Genomic DNA, 18,333 nt, shown 5'->3' with positions numbered 1-18,333 from the left:
TCCATGTCACGGCTTTTTCACCTATGTCATCCATTAAAACCAAGTATTGAAACAAACTAAATTTATGACCTGACATTTGAATCAATGTATCATGAACTGTTAAAGCCCAGATTTTTAAAATAATAAAGCATATTAAATCACATTATCCTCACTCAATAATGTATTATTGACATTTTACACCACTAATAAAAAACATTTTTAAAGTTAATTTTAATACATTATTTGTCTTTACCTATTTCATTGTAAATTTCCTTTCTGCATGTTTTATAATCCCCCAAATATATTATTACAATCAGTAGTCCATGCATAGGAAAGAAGAAATGATAAATATATAAATATACTTCTCACATTGCATTCATTCTGAGACATACATTTTTTCACACTTTATCAGCTTTGAAATTGGGATGGCTCTTACAATATATTATATATATGTGAGTTAGAAGTCAACTTATTTAAATAAAGACAGAAAAATGAGTGTGTGGCATTTTTAAAAGATCCTTCCCTGGTGTGTTAACATCACCGTAGACTCAGAGACCCTGTGATTAGTAGAATGGATTTGTCATCAGCCTAAAGGTTCTGATTGGAATTTGCCTTAAGCTTTAATAAAGTAGTTAGGGATTTGAGTACCTGCAATTCTCAGATTTTATAAATATCAGTAGAAGTACAGTTGTGAAGAGAATTGCTAATCTTCACCTAGTATCTGCTTATATTATTGTCAAATGTTTACTCACTATGTGCAGTTAAGCCCTCTTTAGGATAAACAGAATATAAGATATAATCTTTTAAGTCAAATACCTGACAGCAGATTAGGGAATATGAGACACAAACACATAAAAACAATAAAACATTTAAGATACTTTAAGAACACTGAGAAGAGTGGTTTCTTAATTTGCTTTATCTATATTTTAAGCCTCATCTAAACATATTTATTTGAATAAAAAGAAAACATTTACTGAGGAACTATTTTTTACTAAGTATTGAACTAGGTGCTTTCATATTTATTATTTTATTTAATACAAAAGTCTTATGAGATCATTCAAATATATTTTGGACCCAATTTTTACAAATATATAAAGACTGATCCAGTTAATTTTGAAAATGATTCTTAAGTTGTCATGAATTTCTGAGGAGTCACTAGACTAGACCTATGTTTTCCAAGAGCTTTGTACTTTTTTAGAGCAGAGTGACCTCTTTAAATGTCACAAATATCTTGAAAAATCTTTCACAGTGTTAAATTATTTTTGTTCAGTAAAAACAGTGAAAACTGTTTTTCTGAAGAACTTAAAGCTATCCTCTTTAGACTTCTCACTCCGTTCCAATGTTCAAATTCAATTGCATACATAGTGGATTAAAACACTTGTGCCGGGCTTTGTGGGATACTCAAGGAGTGAGGAGATTTTCTTCCACGCTCTTGAGGAGCTTTTAGTCTAGTTGTAAAGACAACTCATGAATATGAGGATACGGGGAGGGGGAAGGGTAAGCTGGGACGAAGTGAGAGAGTAGCATGGGCTTATGTATACTACCAAATGTAAAATAGATAGCTAGTGGGAAGCAGCCGCATAGCACAGGGAGATCAGCTCAGTGCTTTGTGTCCACCTAGAGGGGTGGGATAGGGAGGCTGGGAGGGTGAGGCAAGAGGGAGGAGATATGGGGATATATGTATATGTATAGCTGATTCACTTTGTTATAAAGCAGAAACTAACATACCATTGTAAAGCAATTATACTCCAATAAAGCTGTTAAAAAAATAAAATAATATAAAATAAAAGCATATAACATAAACAGTAATAGATGATAATACAAAAGATAGTACAACATGGCACATTATGGACCTAATTACCAACATAGTCATATGGGTAATATGTTCAAATAAATTCATAGGAGGCAAGGACTTTGAACCAAGAATTGAAGATTATGAGTGACCCATGAAGAGGGAGGGCATCCTATGTGAGAATAATGAGATATTCAGAAGGCTAAAAGCAAAGAGGATAAAATAAAGGTTCATAGAAACTGGCTGAGACTGGACTGTGGAGTGTTTTGTCAGCAACGCTCTGCAGACTGATCTCGTAACAGTGGAAAGCAGCTAAAAGAATTGTAGCAGAGAAATTAGGTAATCTGGCTGTACAGCTGGGCATGGTCTGGAGCAGGGAGATGAGAGTCCTACAATAGTCCAGATACCACTTGTGAGGGAGGGCTTGAATAGGTAGTAGCCATGGTCACAGTGAGGCAAAATTGGGTGTCAGATGAGGGAGTAGGAAGATTTATCAGTGCAGTCCCCGGTGTGGTATGAAGGATCAACAGGAATGTTTACAAGATTGAAAAGGAAGGAAGGACAGAAGAAAAGAAGGAAGGAAGAGAGGATGGGAGGGAGGGTCAGGAGGGCCAAGGCAGTCTGGGAGGAAAACAATGAATTTGGTTTTAGCTATGGTTTGAGTTAATGATGACTAGGACAGAGAAGTGGAATGCCCATCGGGGAGCTGAAGTCGTAGGACTGTTACCCTGGAGAAAGGCCAAGACTGAAGATTCTAGAATCATCTAGAAGAGTGGTTCTCAACTAGGAAGATGGGGACATTTGGCAATGCTTTAGAGACATTTTTGTTTGTCGCAATGGATGAGGATGCCACTGGCATCTAGTGAGTGTAGGACAGAGATGCCACTAAAACATCCTACAATGCACAGGTCGGCTCCTTACAATAAAGAATTCTCCAGCCCCAAATGTCAATAGTGCCAAAGTTGAGAAACCCTGATCTAGAGAGGGAGGATCAGTAAATCCTTCAGAGAAATAACACCAAGTAAGGGAGAGTAGAATCTTCAGTCAACAGGCCAAGGACTTAGCAAATACATTTAAGAGGTGTTAGTAGAAGTGGAACTAGCATGGGACACAAAGAAGCAGAATAATAGAGGTAAACATGAACCAGTTTGTTAACTCATTTATTCAACAAATACTCACTGAACAACTGTTATAGATGAGGTCCTAAGTGCTTGGGCTACAGGAATGCCTTCCTGGAGCTTATATTCTAGTGGATGGAGACAGATAGTGAAGAAATAAAGGAGATTATTATTAACTGATGCTAAGTGCTATAATAAAGGCAATAAAATGGGGTCTAATAATAAGGAGGGACTGGGGGTTGGCCTGAGAAGGGCATGAAGGGACTGCTTTACATGGGATGGTGTGGGGAGGCTCTCAGAGGAGGTGACATTTGGGCTAAGAACTAAAAGAAGAGGAGCCAGTCCCAACAGGAGCTGGAATGATTCTGTCATGGATTCCAGGGGAAGAGGAGAAAGGCTTAAGGAAGTGCCAAAGGCCACAGAGAGGTCCAGCAGGAGTACCTTTGCATTTACTAATTAGGAGGACATTGGGCCCTTTAAACCTGAGGTCTTAGTAGATAAAAATATAAGTAATATTTCTGAATTTTCTAATCTTCATTTGTGGGAGGAAAAATTAAGTTTGGGATTTGGGGAATTTTTGGCAGTACTACAGAGGACCCCAGTAGAGTCCTGTCGGAATATGTCAGGAACTTGCTCTTCTCAACAATTTTCTCTGCAAAAATTAGACATCTCCACACAACACTCAAAGCAACACAGTGATGGAACACAAATGCTAATATTAATCATACCTTTTCTTTCTTTTCTTCCCCAGGCTGCACAAGGCTTGCTGCTCAGGCAGTATCTATTGTAATCAGCAAGTTACCTACGGTGATTGCATGTTTGCCTCCCCCAGTTAAATACTTCTTTTTTCTGTCTGAGAGAAAAATGTCAAAAAACTTTGTTGAATTAAAGAAAGCTGGCCTGCTTGTCTGGAACTTGATTGTAATTATATGTCGGATATTTGAGGATGGAAACACTGTGGAACTTTTAACAGGTGCCTCCCTTGACAGATGGAGTAAAGAGAAACTCGGTTTAATCTGTGTGTGTTTGGAAAGCATCATGGGAGAGCAGACAAGTAGCCCTAATCGAATGACCCAAAAGGTCATACGGAGCATTGAGCGGCAAAAACCCAACTGGATTGAATGCCAATTGTTGAAAGCAAGGAAACTGAGCACCGAATGGTAAAGCGATGTTTTTCTTTCACTGAATTTCATCAAATACATTCACAAAAACAAAATCACCAATAAACAACCACCACAACCAAATATTGTCGGATAGGCAGCAATGGTCATTTTCCTAGCTTCATGGGAACTTTGATGAATACAGAAAAAGATAAATGTTCCATTAAAAACTGGATTGTTAATGTTCCTTGTCTTATTAGAATTTGAACCCCATTGATACACTGGAACATTATACTTGTTTAGTCACCATCTTAAGGTTTCTGATTAAAAGGGTGGTAGTTAAACCCAGGAGAATTTGGTTTCACTCCTTTTCAGTGTGCAAACAGGTATCTAGTGGATAGCCTGGAGCGTTTCGTAAATGGATTGGCCATGGAGATTAAATTAAGAAGGAATTAATGGATATAAAAGGCTCTTTATTGCTTTCTGTGTACCTGATTGTCAAAAAGGTACACATTTTTCATCTGGTAATGTAAGAATCCCAGAAGGCAACTGGGGCATATTACACTCAAGCTATAAACACACCCAGCTGTTTCTGTATGAAAATGTCAGACTTCTCATAGGTTTGTCACCAAGAGCTAAGTGATTTGTGGTATTGCGAAGATTTTTAAGGGTCCCTGATGAATTTAAATATGTACATAGAGTCCTCCTATCTTAAAAGTAGTCTTCAGTATAGAATTGCATGATATTGATAAGGGAGTTATGGTTCATGTGGTCTACAGTTCACTAAGCCAGCCCCTCCTTTTTCTACACTCTCACACACACGGTCCCCCATTCTTTGAAAGTATATTCATATTGCTAGAAGATACTATTATAACTTTCTGCCTGAAACAACTAAAAGTTGTTACTTTTAGTACATGGTAGTGATAAAGAGCACAGGCTCTGGAATCAGATGGACAAATACAAATCCCTTGTAAGTGGGCCATCTTGTGTGAGTTATAGAATCTCTCAAAACCTCATTTTTAGTGATGATACTAAGCTGGTAGAGTTGTTTTGAAAAATTAAATAACATTTGTAAAGTTCTTAACATCGAGCTTAGAACTGGGGAGCATTTGTTATTTATAAACCATTAAAATATGTTGCACTCACTGGTTAGTAGTGTGATAACAAATACTCTTAACTGGTGTATATTAATCTGTAAGACTTTATATTAATCCAAATTAATATAAGTAGTCATGTAAGTAATGTAAGAAATGTAAGTAATCATGATTTTCCTGTTCTTGTCATACGACTTCTAGAAATTTACTTGTGAGCATCCTGTGTGTAGGAATAACAATAGCAGTCAGGAAAATGCTTAGTAACATTGACAGTGACCTTAATCTTTACATTTGCATTTGATACCAATTTACAGGCTTTAATTCAAAGACTAAAAGATTAAGGCCACGTCATTATCCATAGCAGTGGGTGTAAAAGGGAGAGAAAAAAGCAGAGTAAAAATAGTGGATCTGATTATAAAGTTAAATTTATGATACTGCTGAATTAGGACCCCCTCTATCAATAAGATCAGTTTAAAGTAATGTCTGTAATATACCTGGGGCTACACACAGGAATCCATAAGAAAAATTTTTTCCTTAGAAGTTAATTTTCGTCTAAGTTTCTTATAAACAGCACTAACACATCTGGTTATCTCCTTTAGTAGGAAATTGTCTAGCTAATATTTGGCTGATTAGCTATCTGTTGTAACATGCATCCAAAATAATTATTGATCTTTAAAAATGTTTATAGCCCTCAAAGATTCTGAATACATATTATGTAACTTATAATTAGCACAGTGCTATGTCTTTCTCAATTTCTCAAATAATATCAATGTACAAAAATCCAGATTTAAAGTTATTTCATTTATTTGAGAAAGAGTTAAATTTGACTTATTAACTCACTTTAGGTAATCTCTTATGGATTTGGGTGCTATAGGAATGTTTCATCTCGAGTTTGATTTCGAGTTGATTATCTGATATACACATGAACTTCCATCTCTATGCATTTCTCACAAATTGATGATCATTTAGTTCATAGATCTATACCATGAGGAACATGTATTTTAAACCATGATGTCTGTATACAGGTGGAGGGTTGCCTTGGCTTTACCATAATTTTTTTTCCAAGTATGAGAATGTAAGCCCTTAAACTAAAATAGTCCTTCTGTTAAAATAAATGAAATCTTTTTTTTTTTTTTTTTTTTTAATTATTTATTTATTTATTTATTTATGGCTGTGTTGGGTCTTTGTTTCTGTGCTAGGGCTTTCTCTAGTTGCGGCAAGTGAGGGCCACTCTTCATCGCGGTGCGCGGGTCTCTCACTATCGTGGCCTCTCTTGTTGCGGAGCAAAGGCTCCAGACGCGCAGGCTCAGCAATTGTGGCTCACGGGCCCAGCCGCTCCGCGGCATGTGGGATCTTCCCAGACCAGGGCTCGAACCCGTGTCCCCTGCATTGGCAGGCAGATTCTCAACCACTGCGCCACCAGGGAAGCCCATAAATGAAATCTTAATTCCTCATGAAGATTATCTTGTAACTACACAATATCATTTAGCTAGATTTCTTTCACTTGCACCCAGATTTAATTTTGATTTTATGGAAACTGTGAAAATAACTGCAGTGGAAAGGTGGCAGCTGTAAGCATTGCTTGTCTTGCATGCTGCCTGAAAACATTACTATTCATTAAAATAACCTTCACTTTGTAGTAACACTCAAGCTGTAAACAGTCAACTTAGATTCTGGAGAACACACAGGCCAAAAAGTAAAGAAACGTCTGTCTTTGCAAAGTAATTTGTCGAGTTGAAGATTATTGTTTTTCATCATGGTGACCCTGACTTGGCTGGCTGGGTGCATATACAGATTAAGATTAATGCAGTTATTCCTTGGCTAAGGTCTGCCTCTTTCAGGGCACATTCTCCCTAATGACATGATTGATAGGCAGTCCCAAATCCAGAGAGGAACTCATTAATCATAGCATTGACTGAATCCAATCATTTGCTTCACCTGCACAGTGATGGACAGGAAAGGATACAATTCAGGGGCTGACACTGAGACACTCTTTTGTCAGAGGGCCTCAACTTTTTCCATGTCAGCCTCTACAAAACCTGACAAGAAATTTTGCTTGCAGCCTGCATGCAGCTTCAAAAAGATATTTACAAACTTTTTTTTATTGCAAAAAGGTCTTTTTTGTTTGTTTAAAGATTTACTCTAGCTAATAAATATCTTTAAGAGTAGGATTTGCTTTATTTTTTAGCAAGGCTTATATGATCATAAAGTTCTTTTTTTGTTTTTTTTTAGAGAAGGATGCTTTGAAGCTACATGTGGAAGCAATATAACAGTTAATGTCCAGCAGCTGGGTATCATTTGGTTCAGTCTTCAGGTCAGCGGCACTGACTCTTAGCAGAATGAATTTTATAATCATGGCAAAATCTCAGTAATGAACTGCAGTATATAGCTGATTACACCACAGTAAATTTCATTTAGTCTGGGAAACAGTGGAAACCCCTGCGTTTTCTTAAGAATACTTAGACTGCAAAGACTAACGTGATCCTAATAGCACTTGTAAAAAGAAAATTAGTATGGAATATATATGATGTAAGTTGAATATCGTGATTAATTTTACACTGGTACAGCTTGAGAATTTTTTAAAAATTATGTCATCCATTATTACTATGTAAATAATGTTTAAAATCAATAATAAGCACATGAGTTCTTATAAAAGAAACCTTTCCCGCATATAACTTGCACATTCCTGGTGTGGTTATAATAGACCCTTTTCCGGGAAGGGTAAGCAGGGTAGTGACTTTTGCTAAGTATCTGTCACCTAGAAGAACAGGAGGGGGGCATGTATTTTTAGAAGGCAACAAGTGTCAAAAGGCCAATTTAAAATACCCAGTGGTCAGCACTCCTGCAGGAAGCACCCAGCCTATATTTAGCATAATAGGCTCCCCCTTTTGACACTTGAATTAGTCTTTAGTGTGTTCTGAGACAGGTGTAAAGAGGAATCTGCAAAAGACAGAATACCAAAGCTATTTCTGGCATCAAAGATACTCTTTATCCTCAAAGAGAAAATACAGATTATTTCTTACATGTTCTTAGAAAGAAATGTTTTGTTTTCATCCCATGATTATAGCAATTTCAACAATTGTGGTAATGGGGAAATGTTTTATAGATAGGAGTATAAATGCAATAAAGAAATGTTTTAAAAGAAACGATTCAATTTTTAAAAATGCTTTCAGGTGCTCTGTTCCAAGGCGCTGTTTATGTGAGCTGCAGCCTTTTGGGAAGGCTTACCTATTTGAGCAAAGTCTTTATAGGTGCTTTGAATCCGAGATTTACATCGACTCTCCACACTCAATCTCTTTGATTATTTTCCATCTTTACAATTCTTCACCACTGATACTTGTATGCTTTCTTTGTATTTAGTGCATTTATGACAATAGAGAAAAACACAGCCTTAGAAGAAGGAGATATTGCTCTTGAACTGACTGAGCAGAAAATAAACATGATGGTCCTGGATATCTGCCACAAACCAGGTGGCAGCGAATACCTGAGGCAAATTTATCACATCATGCGGCTCAATGAGGTAGGGAAACGGCCTTTTTACCGAGCAATTAGGTGTGTACTGGCCTGAGGCAGCGTCTGCTGGCAGCTAAGGGTTAGTAAAGGAGGTGATAATACTTCTTAAAGTCAATACCAAACTCAATATTGCATTATTAATAGAATCTATTCAGCCCTGGCTGTTCTGCATTTGTACAGCAGAAGCTTCACCGAGACAATGTCGGTTTTATTTATACGGTTTAAACAATAACACGGTTCATAAACTCAGTTCGGAATTGTAGAGACTAGAGGTGTAGTATGGGAATTGTGTATTTGTGACCACTAAGCTGATGTTAAAATCTGGTATTTGTGAAATGAATTTTCTGAAGAGAGATATAGCTCTTCTCCTGTAGACGTCATACTCGTGTTGGTGAAGTTGAATATTCCTTACATAATAAGAAACTTCAGAAGAATATCGAACCATATTCGGGAGCAACTAGATTAACCCAAGAAAATGCATTAATGTAGGGACACTGATTAGAACCAATGTCATGCTTATTCACCTCTGTGCCGGGTTAAGCGTCTGACCTTGCATGTATCTGGCTATTTTAGCAAAAATTTAGAGAGTAGGTATCTCAGTTATTTACTTGAAACAATCCAAGTTTGCTAACTTAGGTTTTTAATTTGATCATACATATCTGGATTCGAATGTGACATCTAGTGTGAATTAGAATTATGTTTATATTTGCAAACACATGAATGTATTTTTTGGCATAATAAAAATTGTATAATATGAATAATGTTAAGATATAGTGTTTTATCTCCATGAGGTAGGCCTTAAAAACCGTACATTTCCAAGGAGTGAATTAACTCTACCACAGGATTTTACGACTCAGTTACATAAATGTTCTCCCCACCATTATCTATCTGAAAGTTACTTCAAGTAAATCTTGTTTTCTGGCTTGCAGAGAGGTAATCAACCAGTCAGCTTCAATGATCACCTGAGAAGGATGGAAGCCTTTGTAGCTATGAGACAAGGTCCTGTTCTTAAGGGACTGGAGCTCAGTAGCAATTGTTACAAAGTAACACAACCTGTTCATGCTTGCTAATGATCTCTCACAGCTTGTTTGAGGTTTCCGCCTCCGGCAAGCAGGAAGTCGTGGCCTTGGCAAACTGAAAGGCCTCCATTACGGAGTCAGGGTCTTCCTGGGCATGTCAACCTGGCCACCCAGATTGGCCAAAGTAACTGTGGTGGTTACAGAGGAACAGATGTTGTAGTCAGAGTACCCTCAGAGCCTTAGTAAAGTTGAGTTACAATAATTCTGAGCACAACAATGGCTGGTATAGATTGCCAAACTGATAGAGGAGTCCTTTCTTTCAAAGTCCCATAACATGAGAAAGATCAGTAAATCACCAGTAAGCAAAATCAACAAAAATTAAGTTGGATATTTACTGGCCATCGGCCACCTGTTGTATTCAGGAAATCCAAAGGCTGTTTTCTCGTAGAACTCGTGGAACTCTGAGGAAGCGCTTCTGAACAGGTGTGCTATGAGAGCTGATGTACATAAGACTCTCTGTGGCAGTATCACCACATTCTGATTCAAAGTTACGATTTTTCTTTCTCTGCAACTGTATATACTTACTGTTGTGGCAACATCTATCAGATGGGAAAGCAAGCTAAGTACTTGGTGGTTTATTGTGCTGCGTGAAATGCAGGGCTGCAAGGTTAGAGGCATAATGTAAGGTGAGGATAGAATCAACGAAAGTAGCGAGGCCTCTGCTTTGACTTCTCAGACAAAGCAGGCAGTAAACACAAACAACACAAGGGTGACTGAGTGACTAGCATAATACTTATGGCTGCTTTTATACTGTGAGGCATCGTTATGCTGTAGGTAAATTGCACCGTGACGTTTGTTCATTTGATGAGTGGCGTCATGTCTTTAGCACTTTCAGGTGTGCTGCTAAATAGTGTTCGAAAACATAAATACAGAGCATTTACACGTACAGGCCTGGGTGAGTGGAAGCATTGGTGTGCTATTGAGAGGGAAGTTTTGAGAGAAGATGAGTTTTTAAATGTTTGAGATAAAGGTAAGGTGTCCGAGCATAAAAGTCCAAATGGTGGTTGAAGATGCTGGCCAGAAGCACAGATACAAGAGGCTGTGACTGTAGATTTGGTGGCTTTCAACTAAGACGGTAGTTGAGCTCATGAGGCCAGTGGATCTCTTCAGTGGAGAGCAACAGAGAAGCGATGGATAGAGGAATAAGCTCTGATGTAACTGCACAGGGAATATGTTCAAGAAAAGATGTTCAAAGAAAAATGTATTTCTTCTAAAGAAAGAGACCACATTAGCAGTACTTCTGGTTAAAGTGATGCCACAGAAAATCTGAGGCTTTCGAGAAGGGGCAGTGACAAGTGTCAATATAGCACAGAGGTCAGAGAAATCCACGAGGGAGAAAACACCATTGTGTTCACAGCTTACAACAGAACAGAGCACTTTCTCTTTTCTGAATTGTGGAAACAAAAAAAGCCAAAACATAGCCACGTAAGGGGAAACAGTGAGAACGATTGTTATTAGCCAAAACAAAGCAGTTTTTCAAAGAAAGGGGAATAATTTATTCCTTTTTAAAATTTTACTTTCAGAAATCATGATGGAGAAAAATTGTTTCTGTTCAAAAATCTAAATCTAATATAATTCTTTTCTGATGGCTTTATTGTTATCTAATAATATTTAATAAGAGTCCGTGTGTGTCTGTGTGTCTGTCAGATGCTACAGAATTAATCATTCTAAAAAAGATATGGTCCACAATGAGCAGGTTTAAGAAATGTCAAGCAGTGTTTTTTATTGCGAGATGGAGGGTTTTAGGATCTGAAATTTGCGTTCTACAGTGAATACAGCAGGCGTTCTCTTTCCATGAAGTTACAGAGGCACAGGGAAAACACAGTGAGACCTGAGACCGGAGGTCTGGCTTCTTACTGATGCGACCAAGCTCCCGTGTGTGACCTCAAGTGTGTCTTCTGACCTTTCAGAGCCAACCACTGAATGTAGTGTGGGCTAGGGTTTCTTAAACTTTCATGTGCCCACTCATCTCCTGGGAAAGCTTGTGAACAAGCAGATTCTCATTCAGTTGGGCCCGAGATTCTGCTTTTCTAACACGCTCCTAGGTGAGGCTCATTTGGCTAATCCACACACCGGACTTTGAGCAGTAAGGGTTTTCAAGATGACCTCTGAAGTCATTTTCAGCTCTAACTTTCTGAACCTAAGTCCTAACCCTAACCTTGAAGAAAACATTATATTGTGACACACTAAAAATCAGGAGGACATTTCTGTTATATTATTTATTAAATGACTTATTAAGTATTTGATAGTTTGTGGGAAACTTTTAGTCATTTAAATTTATCATTTTCCAGAAGGAGTCTTATGAAGTAGATTATGGTTTTTCACCTTTTTATTTGTGGATGGAAAATGAGGTATAATGCAGTAGATGGACTTTTTTTTTTTTTTCCTCCCCAGGTTGTCACTGGCATTTGGGGGTAAAATTAAAATTACATACTTTGAGCTTCTATTGAACCTTGATATTTTTCAGTCCACGGTGTGAAACTAGAGTTTAGGAGCTTGCATTATAATTAATTCTACATAGAGGGAGACTGCTTGCAGGGAACTATCAGAGTGCTCAGTACTCTGCTGAGCATGGAGTAGGTAGCAACTACACTTAATGAATGGACGAACAGTCTTGTACTGTGAATAGTCATGCACCCGAGTTAAGTTTTGGTAACCAGACATGTTAACATGTGAAGCAATGACAAGACAATGCCTATTAAAAAGATTCTGATATATCAAGCATACATTCATTATGTGAGAATTTGTTAAATGGTTTTCTAATCTACCCTATATATTAAGTGAACCTGTTTTTGATGGGTTTATTGTAATCCTGATTGGTATGTACTTGCTATGTTTCTTCTGAAAATGTATTCTGTCCTGAGGCAAATAATACTGTGTAATCTAGCAAATGTGCTGAAAGGGTAGGTTTGGATATTGACCAGTTTATTCTTAAAGAGAATACATGCTTCCTACCATCACGACTTGTAATTTTTTTCCCTTGAAGGAGTATTTAAAAGAACAGCTGTTTTCTATGAATGGTTCAGAGGAAAAGCCATTATGCATCCGACCTTTAAAGATGACCTTGAGGAGTGTGGAAGGTCAGCCCTCTGCCTTTAACCCTTTCCATGTGTACAAGGTGTTTAGCGAAAACATGCTTGATCAGGTATGTGGAAATTAAATAGTAAATTTAATTAAAATTTGTGGGTTTTTTTTTTACACAAGTTAGAAAAAAAGTGCTTTGTGTTTGAATATTTACTCATAAGCTTTTTTGGCTAGGAAGCAAAAGGCCTTGCTCTTGTTTGCGCAAATTGACTTGGGAAAAGTTATTTTACCTTCTTTCTATTTGTCAAACGGATTCATATGTTTGGTCTGTAAACTTTGACTTTTGCCCCGGTCAGTTCACTGTGGGCAGAGAGAGCATCTGTTCGGCTGTGTCTCCGGCAGCCTCGAGAAACCCGTGTTTCTTACAATCTTCCTCGAGAAACCCGTGTTTCTTACAGTCTTCCCCTCCCTGGCTTCCCCCATCCCCCACACTCGCAAAACACCTTGCAATCTTTATGGATTTATCTAATTTATCAGGTAAACTATAAAACAGTTTAAAATTGGTTGTAAATAGAGCTTTGAGCTCCTATTTTAAGTGGCATGAGGTAAATTTGCTGTCTTGTAACCCTAAACACATTCCTGAATTTAAAATGAATTTGTTAACAATCTTAAAGTCAGGATGTTTGGAATAAAGTCAATGTGATAAACACCGCTCATTTTTTAATGTCAGATAATGCCATTGTTTCAGCTGCATGTTTCATAGTCACATTAAAAAGATCATCTTTATGCCAAAGGACTTGAAACCTAAAGTTGCTTTTGCTTTGTTCTTTTTTTTGGTGCCTTTTCCCAGTAGCCTCCTGACAGACTATTTGAACCAACAAGGCAGAAGAGAAGGATTGCTTGACCTAGAACTCTGACGAAAATAAGAATTAAAACAATGGCCTAATTCGGGATGCAGATAATACTTTTACCTTGCCTGTTACAACCCTAGTCTACATTCATCAATACTGTAGTAGAATAAGACCTTCAAATGCTGACAACCTGGGGCAGAATTCTCCTGCTCTATGACAGGATTATAGTGTTCCATTAATCAGCAGGTGACAGGGCATAGTTCTGGTTGGATTTTAAACACTGGCCTGGATGCTTATTATCAAAACTATTTAGTGTTAAGGGGTATAAGCATCTATAATACTTTAAAACCAAATATATTGTATAAGTTTGAGTTTATTGGCTGCCTTCCTGTGTTGTACATTCGATTCCTCCAACCATAAATAATCATTGTAGCTGTTAAATTATCCTCACTTCATTTAAATAAATGGTATGTTGTATTCAGTTCTGAATTATGAGATTATCTTTCACAGTAATTTTTCTCCTTACTCTGTTGTGAAATTATCTATTAAATGAGAAAAAAAGAATTACTTATGTTATTTACATTTACAGGTCCTTATAATTTCCCCTTTAAAGCAGATTCTTAACCAAAAACATTAATATCATACTCTAATTAAGCTGTGTCTTGTAATTTCGAGCCATAGTACTTCCATCTTTGTTTTTTTAATCAAACTTCTGGGTGCTAAAAAAAAACCCCAAGAAACTATAAATTGATACATGAAAAAGTTGCCAATTATTTTGCTTTGCTCTACAAAGAGTCACCCTTTCAGAGTAACTTGTTGGGCAAATTTCATTAGCTCTTGGAAGAATAACGACTCAAGAAATTGATTTATATTTTTATAAATAATGACTACATCCCCAAATGGATTTATAAATTAATTGCTGTCTTATTGGAATAAAAACCTTATTCTGTGGACATGATTGATGTTATCTGTCTAAGTCCTTGTTCTGGACCCCCCTCCTTCTTAGTTAGTCTATCACAGCTGGAGCTTTAATTTACTGATCATATTAACTCTGATTAATAACTAACAATAGCGTCTTCTCATTTATCAACAGTCAGCTATCACAAAATGGAACTGGAATTGGTCAAACTTGCTGCCAAATTATCTGGGACTGGATAAGATGACCTTCAGTGTACTGCTCAAAAACAGGTAATAAGATTGGGGATTTGGGGGATGTGGCAGGGGGAAGAGGATATATATCTTTTATATATAGGTTGTATGTGAGTGTGTGTGTGTATGTATATATGTATATATATATATTTGAAATTATATGAAGTATAGTTTGTGAATGCTGTTTTTCTACAGTAAGCATTTGCAGAAGGCAGGAAAACTTTTTCTGAGATGAAATTGGTTGATTTTAGCCTAAATTTTAAATATTTTTGATTTTGTGTTGTAAACACCAAAAGTTATTGATTTGAATGTCATTATAATACTATGCCTTTGTTTACAACAATTTAATGAATGCATACAAAATGCCAAGCCAAATCAACTAATCAGGGGAAACATGTAAGTAAAACTGTCATGATTGAATTTTTTTGCTTTTCAGCCAGTTATTTTGGCACCGTCTTGCTGTAGTCTCAGTTGCATACTACTTTACACACATACGCACACACGCGTACACTTACACCCCAGGACAACCCAATAAAATGATAATGTGATTTCAGTCTAGGAGTCTATGCATGTAATTTATTTTGCACAAAAGCATAAATGTTTTCTTTATATTTTGGATCAATGAATATGTTTTTTTCCCATACCTTTAAAGTTTTCAGTGAAAACAGTAAGGTGTAAATTTTAAATTTGCATTTCTCTATCAAGTATCACATTTTTACATAAAATATATATGTGCAGTTGCTTTTATTCTTCAGGTATTATCTGTTTGTTTACACTCACTTATCTTCTTTATGATCTTTGTATGTTTTCTTATCTTTCTGAAAAAAATATGAAGTATCATTTTTCATAAAAGACAATAAGGATAGTGACATAGTAGAATTGTCGAATCATCCTTGAGATATCTGGGTGCATATAAGAAAATATCTTGAGAGAGAGATTTCAGTATTTCCCAGGTGGAGGTTTTAAAAAAAAAGGCAGCTTTATTGCCAAGAAAAGCGGTAGCTTAGATGTATCGTCATAGTGGTATTCCTAATATTTCACCCCTGAATGAAGCTCACCCACCCATCATGGACAAAGTTGAACAATCCAGAAACTTCCCCATCGAGGACAGAGCCTTCTCTCAGCAAGCTTACCATGTGGCAGGTAGTAGCTCAGAGTGCACCCTATTAAGGCACAAGTCCCCCACAGGTGTTCCTAACCTGTCCCAAAGTTGCCTGGAGAGATGAGAGGTAGCGGTGCTGGAGGAAAGGCCAGGTCTTCTGTTGAATCTATGGCTACATAATGTTTGCCCAGTATTAAATGTCTGTCTGGAAACGAACTAAGGAAGATAAGTCATTTTTTCCCTGCTATTTGGAAAGTTTGAATTTATGTCGATTAGCTGTAGTATCATTTACTGAGTTCTTTCAGCTGTGAATTGCTGCTGCCAGTCCACTAAATGGTAATCTAGGGGCAACACGTCCTTCAAAACTTACTGCATTTGCTCTGTATGATATTCACTTTCAAGTGAATTTGTGTTTTACCCCAAGTTGCATATTGTTGTTTTTGTTCAACAACTTTAGTTATACCTCAATTAGGTTAATAGCTATTAAAGTCTATTTCCCTGACATATTATGTGCAGGAATGAGTGGGGAAAAAGAACTCCTACAAATTTAATCAGAAGTAACAGGTCAAAACAGTTCTCTTGGAAAAGGGTCATGAATTTTTTTTTTTAATTAATTTATATTTTGGCCGCGTTGGGACTTCGTTGCTGTGTGCGGGCTTTCTCTAGTTGCGATGAGCGGGGGCTACTCTTCGTTGCGGTGCGCCGGCTTCTCGTTGCAGTGGCTTCTCTTGTTGCTGAGCACAGGCTCTAGGCACGTGGGCTTCAGCAGTTGTGGCGCCCAGGCTCAGAAGCTGTGGCTTGCAGGTCCTAGAGCGCAGGCTCAGTAGTTGTGGGCGCGGGCTTAGTTGCTCCGCGGCATGTGGGGTCTTCCTGGACAAGGGCTCAAACCCATGTCCCCTGCATTGGCAGACGGATTCTTAACCACTGTGCCACCAGGGAAATCCCAGGGTCATGAATTTTTAACAGAAACAGCTAGAATCTCTTAGATTCTTAAAGAATGATATGAAAAGCATTCTATTCTAAACTACCACACACCACAAGCTACAATGAATATAATTGAGCTGCCTTAGAAGGATGAAAGACCCCTGAGAGTTTTTCATCTCTTTTAGCACTTTCCCATTTATTTTAAGAGTGTTATTTATGAGACTTGATTAATATTGAACTGGTAAGGAAAATTTTTTCTGTTATTTTCTCTGAGAGACTCTCCTGTTTAGGTTTATCTCAAATGCTGGTTTTAAAAAAAATAGTGCATGAATTTTGTTTCTTTAATTTTTTTTTTCCGGTCTTTCTCTAGTTGTGGTGAGCAGGGGCTACTCTTCATTGCGGTGCTCAGCCTTCACATTGCAGTGGCTTCTCTTGTTGCGGAGCACGTGCTCTACACGCGCGGGCTCAGTAGTTGTGGCTCTCGGGCTCTAGAGCGCAGCATTGAATTTTTGACAACATGGTTATTTGAAATTACATATTTGAAAATGAGACCACAGAATATTGAGCTTTTAAAATGAGAGTTATATATGCTATCCTACATCCAAAAAGTGATACTTCTTACGTACAACCATGATCTTTGGGGGTAGGCAGAGCCAAAGATGAAAACCTAAAGCAGCTCAGCTGAATATGCTCAGTTCTTTTTTCCCAAAGTCACCAATTAAGCAAGTTACTTATTCCCTTTTTTTCTCTCTTTAATTGGTAATAAAGTTATACTAATCTATCTCTACACTATGGTTGAGTTCATATATAGCAGTGCAAATGTTGTCTGGGGACAAACATTTGTCACAAACAAATGTCACAACAAAAGTGAACTCAAATACACAAATATGAAAAAAGTTGAGGAGAAGGGAATCCTTTCTATTCACCTCCTAAATTCCTTTGTGCCTGGCCTTCAAATCCAATATCATAAGCAGACCATCTGTGGACTTACTCTCTCAAGACTGTAATACCCTGAGTGGACAAGATTTCCCTCACCTCCAGAACAGGATGGAAATGGGAAAACAGGATTCCTGGGTTCTCAGGTCAGTCCTGTTGTGAGCTTACCTTAGGAAAGTTACCTAAACTATTCAACTTTGGAGTTTCTCATCTTTAAAATTAAGTGATGATAGTTATATATCTACTTCATAGAGATTGTTGACACAATCAAGAGAGTGTTAAAGGATATGAAGTGGTTTTGAAAGTTTAAAATACTGTACATACTTAGAAAAGTAGTAGCACTAGCAGAAAGCAGTGGTAGTGTCTGGCCAAGTAAGGAAACAGTAAAGGTCATTTGGGATTAGTAGGGAGTTGGAGGTGGGAGGTGGAGCAGTGAGGTTATACCTGAGGTCAAGTATATGGAGGTTATGTACACTCCAGGCCTAAACCAATCATGAGGGTCAGAACAAGTGTCAGGTCAGAGACCAGGCAGCAGGCCCATGAGTCTGTAAGACAAGCAGTGAAAAAATGAGCAAGGAAGAGGGTCTAAAGACCAGGTGAGCCACGTAGGAGGTAAAGACTCAAGGGATGAGCACTTGAGGGACGGTTCAGGTACATGAAAGAGGAGATATG

General features: G+C 37.5%; 1 protein-coding gene across 2 annotated transcripts in view; it reads left to right on the top strand.

Annotated features, from left to right (window-relative positions):
* Window positions 1-18,333, top strand: part of KIAA0825 (KIAA0825 ortholog) — a 405,558-nt gene that overhangs the window by 190,675 nt on the left and 196,550 nt on the right. For both annotated transcript variants that reach the window (XM_036846744.1, XM_036846743.1), the window contains 4 exons: window positions 3,641-4,049; window positions 8,444-8,603; window positions 12,662-12,820; window positions 14,644-14,738. In XM_036846744.1, coding sequence (XP_036702639.1) covers window positions 3,641-4,049; window positions 8,444-8,603; window positions 12,662-12,820; window positions 14,644-14,738 — 823 coding nt within the window. The remainder of the gene's footprint in view (window positions 1-3,640; window positions 4,050-8,443; window positions 8,604-12,661; window positions 12,821-14,643; window positions 14,739-18,333) is intronic.

Source organism: Balaenoptera musculus, chromosome 3 (genome assembly GCF_009873245.2).
Source record: "Balaenoptera musculus isolate JJ_BM4_2016_0621 chromosome 3, mBalMus1.pri.v3, whole genome shotgun sequence".
NCBI lineage: Eukaryota > Metazoa > Chordata > Mammalia > Artiodactyla > Balaenopteridae > Balaenoptera > Balaenoptera musculus.
This window is presented reverse-complemented; position numbering and strand designations above follow the sequence as displayed.